Here is a 17837-nt window from a genome sequence, read left to right on the forward strand (position 1 = left end):
TATTACAAATGATACAATTATCAATTTAATTTAGGAAAATATTAAAAATTTGTGTAAAATCATGATCATCATCATTACCTTTACTAAAGGCACAAGAAGGCCTAAATAAGAAAATGTATCTAAATATGAATAAGTAATACAAGAACAAAATACAGAAATCACAAATATAAGTCACAGATTTTTTAAAAAAAAGCCAATTATTCCATATTCTGGACTTAAACCTGACTGGGCTTTGTGAAATATCCGTTAGTATCAGGATAACGTATTAGTCAAGCTGCTTTGTAATTCACTTTGAATACAATTTCCCTACAAGAAGTGCCCATCTCCATCAACCACATATGCTTCCATTGAGGTCAGGGGCCACATAAAATCCTTCAGAGAGCCACAGATGGCCCCCGAGCCGCAGTTTGAACAGTGTTGCTCTAAACCAGTTCTTTTTCTTTTTCCAAACTACTCTTCTTTGGTGATTTCGGTGGCGGCTGGTTGACCTTTACTTTGAAGGGCCTAACCGGAAGTGCTCCAACCGTAATGGCGGAGTAAGTTGAGGCAGAAGGAGCGGCCGGTTCCTCCTCCTCCTCCCAGCAGCCACACCGTTTCACTGAGAGCTTTTCTTCTCAGCAGCAGCAGCGGGATCTTCTGACTGCACACACCGGAGACTGATTACGTTGAAGAGCCTCTCACGGCTGGACGAACACGGACCGTTTCCTCGGTTATCCCTCCCCACCCTCACCTCTTTGATTTGGGCTTTTTCTCTCCCCCCATTCGCCGGGTTTTTGTTTTTTATTTTTCGAACCTGTGACAGTTTCTCCGCGGCGCACTGAGGTTTCCTGTGCTGACATGGTAGATTATCACGCCGCCAACAACCAGTCTGCCGGCGGGGCGCAGACCTACATGGAGCAGGAGAACGACTGGGACCGGGACCTGCTGCTGGACCCGGCCTGGGAGAAGCAGCAGCGGAAGGTAAGGCCCAGCTGAAAGAAAATGGACGTGTGGGGGTCAGAGACCGAACACGGGCCTAAGTGAAAGCCTTGTTCTGTGAGATTTAAACCAGCTTTCACTCTTTTAGAAAACCCAATTTCCATCTTCGTTGCTCTTCTTTTTGCGTCTCTCTGAGCGGAAACTGACCCGGATTGTTGGTAGAAACCGAAGCCGAGATTGTGCGGAGCTGTTCGGCCTGATGATGGCACATCAGGCGGGGTTTGTGTGGAGGGCGGCCGGTTCCGCTGGCTCCAGCCTGGATCTGCTGTTCGTCGAGTTTCTGGAGGATCCGACCGATACCAGTTGGTGGAATCAAGCCGAACCCGCCAAATGGACCATTTCACCAGTTCTCATTCTGAATTACTTTAATCTGGTCAAACCAATCTGGACCATTTTAGACCCAAAAATGTAAGTTTTATCCTCTTCATGAAACGTAAATCTCAGTTTTTAAACGTTTAATTGGCTTCATACCACTGCTTCAACTCATGGTAGATTTTTTTAATCATAGTTTTGATCCGTAAAACTTTTTATTGCTGAAACTTCAAAAAGTGCTAGGCTAGACCCATTTAGATTGTGTACAACAAACATTTTTTTTTTAATCTGTGAGACATTCCTTCTAAAGAATGATTCAAACGACTGAGTTAATTATAGACTGGCTACACAGACTCTACAAAGGCCTTTTACTGAAAGACTGCAGAAAGTAAGCAACAAAAACTGCAAAACAATTATACATTTTTCAAATAAGATTAAAAAAAAGAAACATTTGTCTGTCAACCCATAACTCCTTTAGTTTTCACTTGGTCCAAATTATGTAAAAAAGTCTCCTTTTGCTGTTCAATTATTATTTATAGCATATTTTTAGCTGCAGATGCATCCTTTGATACAAATAATCAGGTGTTCACTAAAGAAATGCTATGGTTTTGCCAATAAAATGCTTATTTTATTAAAAAGAAATTAAATTATTGGTTTATTTGGATCTTTCAATGCATTTCTAATATTGTGCCAATTCTTTTAGTCAGTTGTCAAGAATAATCTGTTACTAGTAAAATTATTAGATGCAGCCATATTTGAATGTTTGTTGGTAATCTAGACCATTTTGGATCAGTTCCAGTACCAAACCCACAAAACCTAAAGCATTGACTGGACGATTCCAGTAGATTGAATCAGAACAGAATGAAAAGTTTCACAGCTCACAAACTGAGTTTAATGACTTCTTAACGAGCAAATTGTCCTGCAGCCAGTGGGTTGAGCGGTTGTCTGATTTCGAACTGAGGTGGATTTAATCGGCCCACATTCTTCAATAAGGTGTGAAACAGCCCTCCATTGAGGCGCAGACTACCTGTAAAGCTGCTGGGATTTGGGGACTTTGGGATCTAAAACTGGGCTGAAATGTTTTTCTTCTGAAGCAGAGCTGCTGTGGCTGCTGGGCGTAAAGTCATGTTTTCTGACATGGCGACTTCTGGTTTAACTGCTCATTTCATTCCAACGACAGAAGAATGAAGGAACATTGAACCATATCTGAGCTGGTTTTCCCTCCGTGTTCCCATACCTTAAAGTCATTAAAACTTTTTTGTTTTACTCTACTGTTCAGAAGGGAGTGTTCCCAATGCATTGTTTAAATAGGCTGCATGCCTTTTTGGTGGTGTGACGGCATGCCAAGCATCTTCACGTGCGTTTTTTTTAACTTTAGCTGCCACGCATTCCCGTCCTGTGCTGGACTGGGTGGGCGTTGTTTGTGCACAGACTCATTTAGTCCTCAGAAAGAAAAAACTCACCTTAGAAATGATTAACAGAGCAAGGCTTGCGGTTCAAACCAAGAGAGCAAATTCCTCGCAGGGTTTAACGCTCGGGGAAAAGGAGGGAAAGTCTCAGGGTTCATACAGGTGCTTGAATTTCCATCAGGTGTTTTCAAGGTTTGGAAGGTGCTTGATGTTCAGACTGCACAGCTTTGTAGTAAAGTGCAATCTAATGTTTAAATAAAGGCTTAAATTTGTAAAATATTTACAGTTGAAACCAGATATTTTCATACGTCAAATAAAAAGACACAGATGGGGGTTTTTTTCTTTCTGTCTGAAGTCAAATCAGATTAAACTTTTCTTTTAGGTCGGTTAGAATCACCAAAATTATTTCTATTTGCTAAAAGCCAGAAAACATGAACATGTTAGTTTTTGTCTATTTTTTTTTTTTTTTTTTTTTGTATTTTGCAACTTTCTTTCCATATTGAATTTTAGGATTTAATTTGAGCAGGAAGGTCATTTACCTTAGCATAATTTGTTTGGACTGTTTGAATGTGAATAATATTTACTATTCCTAATGGCTCAGTGACTTATTGATGGTCTTCTTGGAAAAGTTTGAAACCTTCTGTCGTGGAAAAAATATTTTTCCATCACACCTCTCGCTGAAAATACTCAAAGTTCTTGAATTTGGCTGTGGGAAGGGTGTGTGAATACTGAGAAACAAGGTGAACATGATTGTGGTTTTTTTGTTTCCTGCACAAAAAGGTCAAACTCAAGTTGTCAACTTTCAGGTTTCCCTGAGCAACGTTTCCCAGCAGCCTGGAGCTGCAGAACCGAGCCCAGCCGGGTCCACTTAGCTGCACTTTATTACAGGCGAAGCTCCCCCTCCTGACAAACATGTCATTAAGCCGTTTTTGTTTTTTTTTGTTCCTCTCCCCTGCCATCGCTGCTCGAAGAGCCGCCACAAGCTGAAACATGTCATATTACGGTGCGATGCCACCGCCGGATTTTCCGCACGCTGGTCCTGATTCTGACGGTTGGGCTCCTAGTGATTCCCATGAAGGAGGCTCGAATTACAGCTCCAGTTGTTTAAAAATGTCCTAATAATTCAGGGCCGCAACTAACCATTATTTTAGTAATCGATTAATCGTTTATTCTGATGATTAATCGGATAGAAAAAGTGGTACATTCTGCAGATTTTTCATTTAAAACATTTTTTTAGAAACTAGAAATGCACAAAAAAGCAAATTAATAAAATAATTTTTAAATAAGACAAACATTTTTTTGCCTAAAATGCCAACGCAGTATTCCTTAAGTAAACATTTTATTGTTTCTAGCAAACGATGTATCTGCAGTTAAAAAATCCTTCTGACATCGACATGTGAACAGCTCAGCCTTTTCTGCTGGACCTCACGTCAATAAAGTGTTCATCTTTTTGATTAATCGATTTAATAATTGTAAAGCAGAAGATGCTTAGTAGAAGATTAATTTTTAGAACATTTACAAACTTGATTGCAGCTCTGTGTTTCATCAGCAAATTGTCTTTTTGTGAGTCTGTATACTCCAGTTAATGATTAATCGATTACTAAATCAGCTGGTGGTTATTTCAATTATCGATTAATCATGATTGAAACGATTAATCGTTTCTGCCTTACTGTAATTTGATAAACGTTCACTGTGAAATGGAAGAAAATCATCAGTCTGGAGAATATTCTCCCTTGTTTCAGTGTTTTACTTCGTCTGGCCAATCCTGAGTGTTTTAGGCGACTAAATCACGACCAGTCAGTGCAAAATGTCTCAGTAAAGTGTGAACTGTCTGTGTCTCATAGTCTGCTCCATCAGGAGAGAGACACAGAAACCCAGCTGAATGAGGCACCGATTTCCCAAAGACGATCTTGAATAAAACATTATTTGCATATAGAGCAAGAAAAAAAAAAAAGGAATTTGCAGGAAAGTTTCTGAAAATCTGCAGAAAATAATCCAACGGTTACTACGTTATCTCAGAGAATGTCTTTAAATCTGACTCCACCGTCTGTGAATGAATTAAAAAGTGACAGATTATGATCCCCAGTGAGAGAAGAGATAAGCTAACAATGTTCTGACCTCTGTTTGCGCTTTGTAAACATTTGTTACCAACGCTGGGAGATAGAAATGTTTCTAAATGTTGTCTTGTACTTTCTGATGACCTTGAGTCGTTTCTGGTCCAGCGCTACCGGGTCCATCATCTACACTTCCTGCTGCTAAACACTCTGGATTTTATTAAAAATGAGGCTCTTTGTGCATGCAAACCTGAACACACTGCAAAAATACAAAATATCACAAAGTATTTTTGGTCTAATTACTTGTGCAAATATCTTAGTTTTGTCTCATTTCAAATTTACTCACTTGCAAGTAACTTTTCAGCAACATATTGGAGTTTGTTTTGGTAAATAATTCCTTAATATTAATGAAGCGTTGGTTCCAACACCAGTGCTTCATATTTCATGGAGCTCCAGAGTTTTGGAGCTCCAGGATCCCAAACTTCAGGTTCTCCAGCCGTAACTGGGAGCTCTGGAAAGGCGAGCGGCTCCATCCTGTTAGCTGAAGCAGCTTCCTGCCTCCCCCTCCTCTCCTCTGTGCCGCGCTCTCATTTTTGATGCATTGTTTACAAGGTGGGCAGCAAGACACAATGTTTGTTTGTTCTTTTTGCCGCCCACTGTGGCAAGCTTTCCCCGTTTGGTTCGGGACGAGCGGCGCTTCCAAACGGACCCGGCCGGTGAGGTCGCCTCCATGCGAATTAATAGTGAGCAATGATGCAACAGATTGGGCGTGGCAGAAAGAGGAGAAAGCTTTTAAAGTGTGAGCTGCACACCTTTGCTGTGTAATCCTGAAGGTGAAGCAGCGATGCATGGATCATCTTTAACTGCATGGAAGCGACTGCATGTTCACACACCTCCAGATCTACTTCCTGTGCATTAAGCAACAGGCTGTGAACATAAGGTCCAACTTCTTCTCTGCTCAAATGTTAGAGGAAGTAAAACTGTTAAATTCATGTTTCAACTTTTTTCCTGCTTTATTTCAGTCAACATATTTAAATTGCAAAGACTGTTACTGCAAAAGCACCAAATTTTACCAAGTATTTTGGTTGAGTTTCTACTGCAAATACAGTTTTATACCTAAAATAAGGTCAAACTAAAAAAAAACTTTTCATCAAGATGTCGCAGCTTGATTTAAGTCGATTATTCTTAAAAAGTTTTAAAGTGCTGGTTTCACTGGCAGATCAAGATAAGATAAATCTTTATTGTCAGTGTCACAAGGACAACGAAATTTAAAGGGTGCCATCAGTCGGTGCACATGTCCAAAAACAAAAAATAACTGTCTCACAATTCACACAACGCAAGAATCAACAAACTGGCAAAAAAAAAAATAAAATAAGAACAGCCACATTCTCACATACATCATTTATGATGATTAATGGTTGTTTTTGATTGCATTTAGTTTTGTTATTGCTATCGGGTAGAAACTGTCTCTGAGACGGTTGGTTCAACTCACTAATGAGACATTTTTTCCATGAGTAAAATAATCTGCCAGTATAGCAAGAACTTTTTCATCAACATTAAGGAATTATTGACTGAAACAAGCTCCTCTGTCTTGGTGGAAAGTTATTATAAGTTAATTTTCATATTTTAAGTGTATTAAAATATTTTCACAGGAAACTGGACAAAACCACTTGGTGAGATTTTGTTTTTTGTAATGTAACCAAGTTATTTTCTCTACACCTGTTTATCTTTTGCAGTTTAGTTGCTAAATCTTTTAGAAAATGGTAAAAGTGGAGTCGGCAGAATTGGAGGTGATTTTCTGAATATTCATCAACAGTATGACGGTTATGCTCAGCTGTAGAAGAGAAATTTGGTTAAGTTTTTTAGTTTGTGCTCAAACAAAATGTCAGATGAGTTTCTGAGTGTTTGTTACTGGGATGAAAAATCCCAGTAAGTTTCTCCTGCTTCTCGTTTACAAGCAGCTTTTCAGTAAAACATTGTTTTCCTTGTTCCTGTGGGGCGTTTGCGAAGGCTCCCTGCAGAAACATCTGCCCTGCTGGAGGCGCCGGCGGCCCCAGCTGATTCCAGGTCAGCTGTGGGAAAGCCCTCCGGACCGATCCGGGTTCTGCTGGCCTGAACAACGCCCCGGTCCGGGCCGACGGAGGCAGGAATGTCGCTCTGCTCCCCCTGCTTTTGTGTCTCTGTTCTGCCCCTGGCTTCGCTCAGAGGAAACATTCCTTTGGTGGGCTGCAGGGCTGGAGGCGGCGGGGGGGTCCGGGCTGAAACTGGGGGTGGGGTGGCCTGGTTCTGTACGGCAGCAGGAGCGCAGCTAGCAGAGCTCAGATTGGGTCTGGGTCCCATAAAAGCTGCAATACTCAGAGCTCTGTTTGCAGAGCATCAGCTGCCGATCTGATCGTACACTCAGGATTAGCGAGCGGCATTTCCTACAGACCAAGAATTTCCTGCTGGTCGGCAGCCAGCGGCCTGCTGATGGCGTTAGCTTCCACTCCGGTTTTATTTCTTTTCTTTGTTCATTCAGCGCACAGTCAGTTTCTGGGTGCGTAAAGTATGTCGAACTCGTTCTGGTCGACGCGTCCTGCTTGAATCCTGGGGAAGAGTTTGGGCTTTTTTGGAAAGCAGCGACACAAACGGATGTTTGGTTGGGCGTGTCAGCAGAGGAGGCGGCTTGATTGGGTTTAAAGTGAAACCAGGTGTGCAGCTTTTTTATTTTAATGCAGAGAAATAAACTGAGGCGCTTGTACCAAGGGCTGAAACGATTAATCATGATGAAACGATTAATCAACCGATTTAGTGACTGATGAATCATTAACTGGAATATAGACTCACAAAAGAAAATTTGCTAAAAATACAACATATTCAGAGCAGTAATAAAACCAAAACTTTACAAAAATATAAACATTTTGCCTATAAGATACAATAAAATCTTGTAAATATGTTTTACTTAGAACTCCTCAAGTTGCAGCTTTAGCTTCATCTGGTTCAATTTCTGTAAATAAAATAAAACCTGCTATGAAATACTGTTTTCTATCGATTATTTATCAGTTAATCCAAAACAGTCAACAGATCAGACCTACAATGCAGTGATATCTTCAAGAACAGAATCAAATTCTATAGATACAAACAGAATTGTTTGCATTTTTATTTTTGTGCTAATATTGTACAGAAAGGCTTAAGAGTCCAAGTGAAACATCTGCAGAATCCACCAATTTAAAAAATTTGATTGACTAATCGACAGAGTAGTTGATACACTTATTTATTAATCGTCAGTCGATGGATTAATCATTTGCCAAAATAGACAATAGATGTTTTGATTGTCAGAATATTTGATGGATTAATTGCCATGATAGTCTGTACTTATTGATTAATCGCCAGAATAGTAGTTTAATCAGTTACTCAACTAATCATTGGTTGTATCTAATGAAATGCTTCTGATCCACATCCTGTTTTTGTGCTGCAGTCTGTGGTAAACAAATCCTTTTTTACTAGATTACCAACAGATGTTTCACACTAACGGCCGTTCCTGCTGCAGCAGCACTGTGATTTCTAGCCTCAGTATTGTACAGCGTAGTGATGCATCTCGTCTGTGGAGATGGCTCAGCATCTCTCGTCCGTCTCCATGGCTGCAGAAAGCGCTCGGCGTTTCTATCTGCAGCCTCTATTCTGAGCCTCTCAGCTCTGCAGGGCTCTTTATTTTTGGAATCGGCTGTTCGTAGCTGCGCTGTCGTCCTGCAGCTGACTGAGAGCAGCAGAGCTCAGCACCAAACCTCTGCTTGGTGTCTCACCTCAGAGCTTATACATAGACCTTCCCACACTCCTAACACGTTGCTCAGCACCCTGTGAGGGCGGTTTGTAAGGTGCCGCTTCGACATGAGAGGATGTATTTATGCACCGTTTGTGTAATTTGGGTTTTGGCGCAGAATTGCAGAACTAAATGTCCAAAAAAACCTCATTGTTGAAATCAGCAGGCGAGAAGTTGAGGGGGAAGCGTCGCTGCAAAACAAACTCCAGCATTGTGTTGAAGTTCTTCCTCAGTTTTAACAACATCTATTTATATTTAAGTCACCAAAATGCTTTGTAAACTTCACTTCTCCAGAAACGAGAAGCAGTTTGTTGTCTGCAAGCGATCAGTGAAATATTTTGAATGCAGCTTTTGTTTTCATGCATATCTGCTCGTTTAAACGAGAAGTTAAAAACAGACGCAGCGGTGTGAAAAACTGATCCACGACTACACGCATTAGTATTTTCATGACATTTTAAGCTGCAAACATCGACTGAAAGTGTGAGACGGATTCGGTTTTAGCATGAGGTCGGTGTGTTCAGCGCGATCACGCTGCATGTTTTTAAAAAAGCCTTTTATTGACACTTGACGCTGGCAGGTGCAGCTTTATGGAGCAGAAACGAAGCGAGCGTATCGTTCAGTCGGGTCTGAGCTGCAGAGTTCAGTCCAGAGAGACGAAGCAGATGAAGATCAGAGCGCTGATTATATGAGGCTTTAATGAATTTATGTTGCTGCAACGACTTCACTTTCCACTTCTGCAGTTAATCTTTTTATTCTCAGCTAACGGGCGACTTCAGGGTGGAGAATTACATGATTGCACCTTTAGCAGTTTCACTGTAGGAATTCACTGCAAAAACACAAAATCTTACCAAGTATTTTAATCTAGATTTTAGTGCAAATTTATTACACTTGAAAGAATACAAAAACTAACCTGGAAGTAACTTTTCAGCAACATGCAACAGCTTGTTTTAAGTAAATAATTCCCTAATATAGATTTTAAAAAAGTACGAGTTCTTCTCTAACATGTTTTGTTATAAGTGAAATAATCTGCTGGTGGAACTAGAACTTTTCCATTAATATACTATAATTCCCTCCAGCCCCGTTTGATCTGCTTTAATCCGACTCCAGTCCGTTTGCCTAGTCAAAGTCCAGTTCATTTGAGGAGCAAGTGCTAAGCTAACTCCTTTCACCTACAAACCTCGGTCTGGTTTCAGTGAACTCTGGTTTGGTTTGAATGTGAACGCCAAGCGGACCAGAGACCGCTCCAAAAGCAGGAAGTGCACTACATTGCAGGGTATTCTGGGTAAATACAACCAAAACAAATGCGGAGAAATGGTGACTTGACTAAAGCCAAAGACTAAAGAGAAATCCTTCAATTACTAAAATCTGATACCTCCATTTTGTTTCCATTTTGTGAAGAAGGAAGTTGGTCTCTGTGTCTTCAGAGGTTTTTGTGTCGTTTCCTTCAGTGGTTCTTGGTGCAGCGCCCCCACAGGCCAGGAGGGGAACAGGTTGCTCAAAGGGTTTGGTTGGTTTGATTCAGAGCAGAGAGAAAGAGAACCACAGCAGCTGGAGATGGAGCAAATATTTCAAATTTTGTCCCAAATCAGACCAAACCTCCTATCAGGAGGAAAAACGACGCAAGACGAGTCTTTTTGTCTCAGTCGTGTTACGGTTGGGGAAATGTTTGATCATGAAGGAAAACCAGCTGATTGTTGATGTTCAGTCCAGCCAGTCTGACTCCATTATGCGAGTTGTAGTGGTGATGTTTAGTTGTAATGATCTGTGTCATTACTCCGTCTTAAGCAGTAATTATCCCGACAGTAACGAGATGAAGCGCCTGAACAGCACCAAACCGGACTGGCCTGTTCTCTGTCCGTCTTCTTCTCTTCCTCCTGTCGCCTCTCTTCCAGCGGTTACCTTCGTCACTCAGCGCTCGCCAAACATCGTGCTGCTGGAATGCCAGCGGTGCAAAGCAAAGCAAGTTCATCTGAGGTGTGATGTTTAACGGCCAACCCAGAACAACCTGCTTGAAACGGAGATAATTTCTCCTTATTTCTGTGTTTTTACTCAAAGTAAAGCAGAAATAATTTGAGGTAGTTTGATACTGTGTTTCTGGAGTAACGTTCCTGTTCTGCAGCTCAGACTGAGTCGGATGGTTTCCTGCTCGTACTGCCACACCTAGACGGGTTCTTCAGGGCGTGTTGGTGAAACGGCCTTTAAAGCCTCTAATGCTGCGGTTCAGCTGACCAAACCTTTGAGCTCTAATGTTACACCAGAATCAAACCGACAACTTATTGTCAGGGTTTCTGTCTTCTCTCTGCTGAGAAACAGGAGGTTTCCAGAACTTCTTGTTCAGGTTTAGTCTAAATTCAGCAACTTTTCTGATATGGATTTCAAAATGTTTATCATTTGGAGTCTAAAAAAGTGATACAGATTATGATCTACAACAAATATAAATACATTTAGTTGTCATCACGAGGCCATTTGACTTTGTATTATTATTTAAACCAGATATTTTTCCATTCATTCATCATCTGTACCATTTTTATCCTTGCAGACAGGTGCCCCGACTTTGGGTGAAAATTTATCATTTAGCCAGCGCTCAAATGATTAATTGTGAATAATCGATTATTGAGATAATCATCAACTAATTTAGTAACTGATTAATCGTTAACTTGACTTGAATACCGACTCCAAAATAGGACCATTGCTGAAAGAACAACATAGACAGAGCTGTAATTAAGCCAAACTGTACAAAAAAACAGCTTCACCAGTTTAAATTCTGTTAAAAAAAAAAAAGTATTGCGCAACTTTTTCATCCGATTATTAATCGGTTAATCGCTTTCTATCACTAGATCAGCACTGTGTTAAGTCAAACAAAGAGCTGAGCTTTGTTGTCGATTGAAGCATTTTTAACTGCAGATGTATCCTTAGTTGCAAATAAGGTGTTGACTAATGAATGCTATATTATTGCATTTTATTCAATAAATGTATTTTTCTGTTGCTTAATAAAAGGAATTTCTTTCTTTACGTTTTTAATGTATTTCTTACGCAAAAAGACTCAAAAGATCTGCAGAATTTGACGTTTCATTTATCCGGTTAATCGTTAAGTGATCGATTTAATTGATTACTTGTTGTGTGTTTTGAGCCGAACCCATCTGGGGAATCACCCGACCGGCTGATTGGAGCGCCATGGCGGCCGGTTCTGGAGCAAATGGACCTGATTCAGGCTCCGTCTCTGATTTCTCCTCCTGAATCATTTAGCAGGTTGGAAACAGGGCGAAGATGCACAAACATCTATCGTTTACATTTATCGTTTTATGAAGCTTGGATGAACGCCGCTGCCGTCTTCATCTGCGCCGACACCAGAGCCGGATCGTCCTGCAGGATTTGAGTTCTGACCGAGGCCCGTTCTCTTTAGAACCGCCCCGCTGGGTGTCGGTGGAGCTCGTGTTGGTTTCAGGCCACAGAGGAGCGGCGTTAAATATTTAGCGGCCGTTCCCAGCTGTCAGGTTCCTCAGAGCTCATCAGATTGTCCCTCGATTCGCTCGGTTAAAGAAACGGGAAGCGGGCTCTCTGGTTCTGCCTTCGGTTGTTTGCAGGAATCATCTATTGGGACGGATCGGTTTCTGTCTGCTCTGCTTCCTCTGGGGGAACACTCAGACGTTCAGCTCTTCGTTTCTGTTTCACAGAGGAATAAAACCCTCAGGCTCCGGCAAAAATCCATAAACATGCAGTGAAACCCCTTAAACGAAGCAGCAGCTCAACATTTCCAAACATTCGTGAACATTATTGTTCTGGATAAACAAAGGGAGACAGTGTTATCATGATGCAGCCTTTAAATGTCGGTTTGTTTACATTATGCATGCAGGCAGACAAAGCTTTACCCCCATGCATGATAATATCTCCCTGCAGGTTAGGATGAGGGTTATTTTGGAGAAGTGAGTAGATTAAACATTAATTTCACATCTTTGCAAGAAAACTATAATTTTTCATGATTATAAAGGCATAAATGAGCAAATTTAAGATTAAATTTGTAAGAGAAGAAAATCTTAGAAGTTTGCTGAGATTATAGAGACAGATGTTTGTGATTAAAAAATAAAAAAATGCCAGAAGTCCTCCAAGATTAGGAGAGTCACATCTGGATCAGGTTCTGGTTCTTTTCTGGATCAAAACAACTCTGGTCCAGACTAGAGAAATATCTTGGTTTTGATATTGATTAAAGTCTTTTAACCGTAGTTTAAAAAAAACAACCAAATAATTAATTGCCAATTTACAACTTTTGAGAATCGGGGTGAATAAAGGGCTACCAGCGGGTGGCTCGGTCGTGTCTGCGTCCTGGGAGCCGTGGCAGAAAGGGGAAGGAAGGCTCTGAAGTTTCTGAGGTTTTTCAGCTCCTCTCCTGCCTTTAAATAAAGCCGCCGCAGCAACAGCAAACGGTGGGGCGAGTCCTCCAAGGCGGGCCTGAAACGCCGACGGATCACTTTGTGTGTCACTCCGGGTGTTACTGGACCAGATGGGGAAACCTCACTGGCTGCTGAATCAAAGAGCAGAGAGGTCCTGCTGCTTTATTAATACAAACACAGATGTTTTTTTATGTTTTAGTATCTGTAGAAGAGCCAAAAAGAGCTTAGTAATCAATTGTTCTGACGATTAATCAAATACAAAATGGCACATTCGGCAGATTTTTCTTTAGACAACTTAAACCTTCTATTATACAATATTAAAAGATGCAAATAAACAACTCTATTCTTTTTTTAAATCAGGAAATTAGCATGTTTAATGCTTGAAATGCAATTGCATATTGTTTATTGGAAATAATCATTTAATATAAAAAATCTGTATACTCAAGGAATAATCAAATTCAAAGATACTTTGATTTCAAAGGGAAATTAAATGTTGTAACTCATTAATTCAGTCATCAAACAGTTATTTTGGGTAGTGATGACTGTGGTAGGAAACTGCTCTTGTAGCAGTCTGTATGCAGTGAATCTGAAGAAGCCTCTGACTGAAAACACTGTTTTCCCCATAGTCTCATGAAGAGGATGGTCAGGGTTGTCCATAATTTTATAGATTTTATGAAGGATCCTCCCTTGCACCATCATCCCCAGAGGTCCCACAGTCGTCCCCAGAACAGAACATTAGTTAACGATTATTCAAACAATCAATTAATCACGATTAATCGATTCAGTCCTAGCTAAAAGCTGCTATTGTTGAGCAGTTTTGGGGATTTGCAACGGTGGTTAAAGGTGCTTAAAGCCGAATGTATATGCAGAACTTTAATGCCTGGTTGGTTTTGTATTTTAAATGTCAACATGGGAACAAAAGGCATGAAGCGGAGAAGTGCAGCTATTGTTTGCTGGATAAACTGTCACAAAGCTGCAGCTTTTCCTGCAGCTGCACCGATCTCCATGTGGGTCAGGGTAGTCCTGTGCCCTCACGATCCCGTCTGATCCAATCAAAGCGAGCCTGCAGGGATTACCCGGCTGCTGTTAGCAGAGAAGGCTCCTCTGACTCACCGCGCTGTAGTAAACGCACGGCGACACTCACGACCCTGCGCTGGCTTCACTTTATCAACGCCTTCAAAAATTATTTTGTTTTACTTCGCTGCTTTCACAAACCACACTGAGCAGAATGAAAACTCAGCTCAACAGTCCAATTTGTTCAACCTACAGATGCATTTTAAGCCTCCTAAAAATAAGACGCCGTGGTCTTGCGTTGCTTAGCAACAACCCCCGAAGCTACACTGCCGTTCAACTGTGGCGACTGTGTGGCTGAAGTCTGAGTGAGGATTTCCTCAGTGAAACTCCCGGATGATGAGAAACAGTCACAGGAGTCGGAGAGCCGAAGCAGCCGGTGTCGCGTTATCTCACGGTCACGGCCCGGTTCGGTTCTGAGAAGCGGCACTGGAGAGCAGGAAGCAGCTGAGGTGTGAGGCTGCAAGAGGAAGTTGCACTCTGTTTTTATTCATCACAGGCAGCAACTTGGCTCCAAAAGCTGCAAAATGAATCAAATTAGTTCAAAGGTCAAACCACATCCAACTGCAAAAACGCAGATTACCAAGAATGTTGGTCTAGTTTCTAATGCAAACATCTCAGCACACATGAGATAAGAAAAAAACGTATAGTAACTTTGTAGGAGCTTGTTTTAAGTCAGTAATTTAATATTGATTAAAAGAGGATTGTTTCTTGTAACAAGTCATTTTTTTAATGTTATATTGGAAGTAATTGCTGAAAAGTTACTTGTAAGTTAGTTTGGTCTTATTTCAAATATACGAAGACATTTATACCAGAAACTAGACCAAAACTACTTGGTAAGATTTTGTGTAACTTTTAGAAAACGTAATTTCTAAGGATACAGTTTTAAGTGTTAGCCGTTTTCTGAAGGCATCGTTATGTAAAGTTGCTGCTTTGTTGACCATTTTCAGTCTGGTTCAGCATCTTACCAACATGTATCATTTAAAGAAAAACTAACAGAAGAACTCTGGTTCCTCCGTTGAGTTTTGTGCCTTTTTTTAAAGCTGACTGATTGAAAGTCAGAGCTTTTTCTTTTGTTTTGTTTTTAGGGCTGGATCCATCAAATAACACATAAATCCAGATTGCAGTGGTGGTTTTCTTGATATCAGGCTTATTTTAAAGAGATAATATGGACCCTCCCACAGCTGCAGCCATTGGGGCTTCTGAGGGGAAATGTGGGTTTTTACCAGTTCAGTCTGTGATTATCTGGAATACAAGGTTCCCTGAGTTACATTAACGTTTTCGGCTGATGTGGTTGGACGGATCTGCTCCCAAACTGCCCAGGAATAAAACACGATCTGATTGGTCACACGTATAGTAAACATGATCAATGACAGTTCATAGGAAGGCTACAGATGTGATGTTGGTAATGCAAAGGATGAGTTTAGTAATTGATTAATCAATTACTCTGACGATTAATTGGGTATTCTGATGATTTATTGGATAAAAAACTTGCACATCCTGCAGAGTCTAGTAGAACATTTACAGATTTTAATCTTAGATGCAAAATGTATGTATTTTGTACTGTTTTGGGTTAATTACACCTCTGACTGTGTTCTTTCAGCAAAAAGTCTTTAAGTCTGCATACTTCAAATTAGCCATTAATCAATTACTAAATTAGTTGACCGTTATTCCAGTAATCGATTAATCACGATTAATCTGATTGATATAGAATTTGAAACGGGTGAAGCTAAAACTGTCACTTGAGGAGTTCTGGGTTGAATATATTTACAGGAAAAGTTGTTTTTTAACTTTAAATGCAAAATGTAAAAATCTGTACAGTTTTGGCTTGATTACTGCCCTGAGCTTGGCACGCTTTGATTATGTATACTCCAGTCAACGATTAATCAACTTACATTAGCTGACGATTATTTCAACAACAATGAATCGTTTTGGCCCCACATGCAGTAATGTAAAAAAAAATGAACCTAGAGTCATGCAGCTGTTTTAATTTAAACTTCGCCGGCTTCACTCCGTTAGCCGTCCTGCCTGCTGTTGAGTGATGACTGCTTTGCATGCTGATTTGCCTTTGAATCCGTTTCACTCACTCTGCTGGCTGAAGTCTGTGAATCATAAAACCATAAAGGCCCGGCTGTGCTGTGGAATGTGTGACCAAGCTGAACTTTGGTAGCGGGGGGGTGGATGTTACTGCATGGGTCATCAACAAGCGGAAACTCAGAGGAGCAAACATGCTGTTCCTCGTTCTGGAGGCCTTGCAGAAGCCCGACTATAACCTTATTTCTGCAACTTGGATGCAATCGCAGCTTTATCCATCTGTGAACATTTTCAATTTGCATAAATATTCAGCTTTTACTGTTTTAATTACAGTAAAGTAAAGGAGAGATTTTATACGCAGCTACTGCCAAAAAGTCAACACTCATCGTCTTGCTTTTAGCGCTGCTGAAGGAGAAGAAGAAGCAGCTGATGCAACAACCACAGAGTCACAAAAATGTTGAGGTTGCCATGTTCATTCCTGCTTTCCTTTCTGGGGAGCAGGAAGGAGGGGGAGCTAAAAGCGTCACTCTGTGTTGTTTTTTCATCAGACAGAAATGAAGAAAGCCTGAATTCAAGCTAACAGCCGGTGTTGGGGTTAGAGATGCTTCAACTTCAAATCCTGAAATATATTTGAACTAAACTCCATGTTTTTTTTGGTGTTTATGCTCCATGATTTGAGATTTTACAGAAAACGGAGTGACAGTAAGTCAAGTTTATTACATTAAGCATTTCAGCAGGAAAGGTGCTTCACATGAGGGAAATGTAAAAACAACAAACATAAACCTAAAAAATATTGGAAAGCAATTAATAACAGGACATTTTTTTATTTTAGTCTAATATCAGCTCTAAACCAGTGGATTTTTAGCCTTTTGTAAGGAACTGTGTTTCAGCAGTTTTGCAGTTTCTGGACGTTTATTCCAGATTAGAGGAGCATGTAATCTGAACCCTTGGTTTCCTGGTTTTAGTGAGAACGCAAGCAGCAGCGTTCTGCGTCTGATTAATATTTTAATCGGTGTGACTAAAGATGAACACATGGATGAGATTCTTTAGATCTTTCTGGGACATTAGTCCTCTAACCCTGGAAATGTTGATCAGCTGATAGAAGGCCGACTTTGTAACCGTCTTTATGTGGCTCTGAAGATTCAGGTCAGAGTTCAACCTGATCTCTAGTTTCCAGCTGTAATACCTGAAGCTGTTTGGTAACTTCTAATCTAGCTAGTGGTAATATATATATGTATATATATTAAATGGGAGGAGTCCCAGGATTGAGCCTTGGGGTACCCCACATCATATTAATCAGCTCTGATAAAAAGTTACTGTCTGATATTTGGACTTTGTTTGAGATCCTCGCTTACATTTTTCCATTGCTTAACACCAGAAATACACAGAAACTTTAATATTTTAAACTTATATTCCCCTCTTACATTGTGTCCTCCCTCGCGGTTCTTAAATAATAAATATTTTCTGGTAATTGTCTCTTTATACATAACAGTCGCTGTCTGGTAAGAAACAATCTAATTTTGACTGTTTTAAAACGTGGATCAGCGTGTATAATCTTTCTTTTTTTTGCAGAATAAGTGACTGTGTTGAAAGTTTTATGATTATCTCTGAACAGTAATCTAAATATGGCAGAAGAAGTGAACAATAATTCTTCAGATACCAGAGAATAATGAGGAGTTTTTCCTCCTAACTTGTGGTGGATGTGGGTCAGGTGGGCAGTGGGTCATTTCCCTGGACGCTCCTCCTGCGTGTCAGCGGGGGGGCGCACCTTGCCGGCCTCTTACATCACTGT

At 40.5% G+C, this 17837-nt stretch overlaps 1 protein-coding gene across 2 annotated transcripts in view; it reads left to right on the forward strand.

Moving 5' to 3' along the window:
- Positions 1–837: 837 nt before the first annotated feature.
- Positions 838–17837, forward strand: part of actn4 (actinin alpha 4) — a 63386-nt gene continuing 46386 nt past the window's right edge. For both annotated transcript variants that reach the window (XM_023350823.1, XM_005811973.3), the window contains exon 1: positions 838–960. In XM_023350823.1, the coding sequence (XP_023206591.1) occupies positions 838–960 (123 nt within the window). The remainder of the gene's footprint in view (positions 961–17837) is intronic.

The sequence above is a fragment of the Xiphophorus maculatus genome, chromosome 18 (assembly GCF_002775205.1).
Source record: "Xiphophorus maculatus strain JP 163 A chromosome 18, X_maculatus-5.0-male, whole genome shotgun sequence".
Classification (NCBI taxonomy): Eukaryota; Metazoa; Chordata; class Actinopteri; order Cyprinodontiformes; family Poeciliidae; genus Xiphophorus; species Xiphophorus maculatus.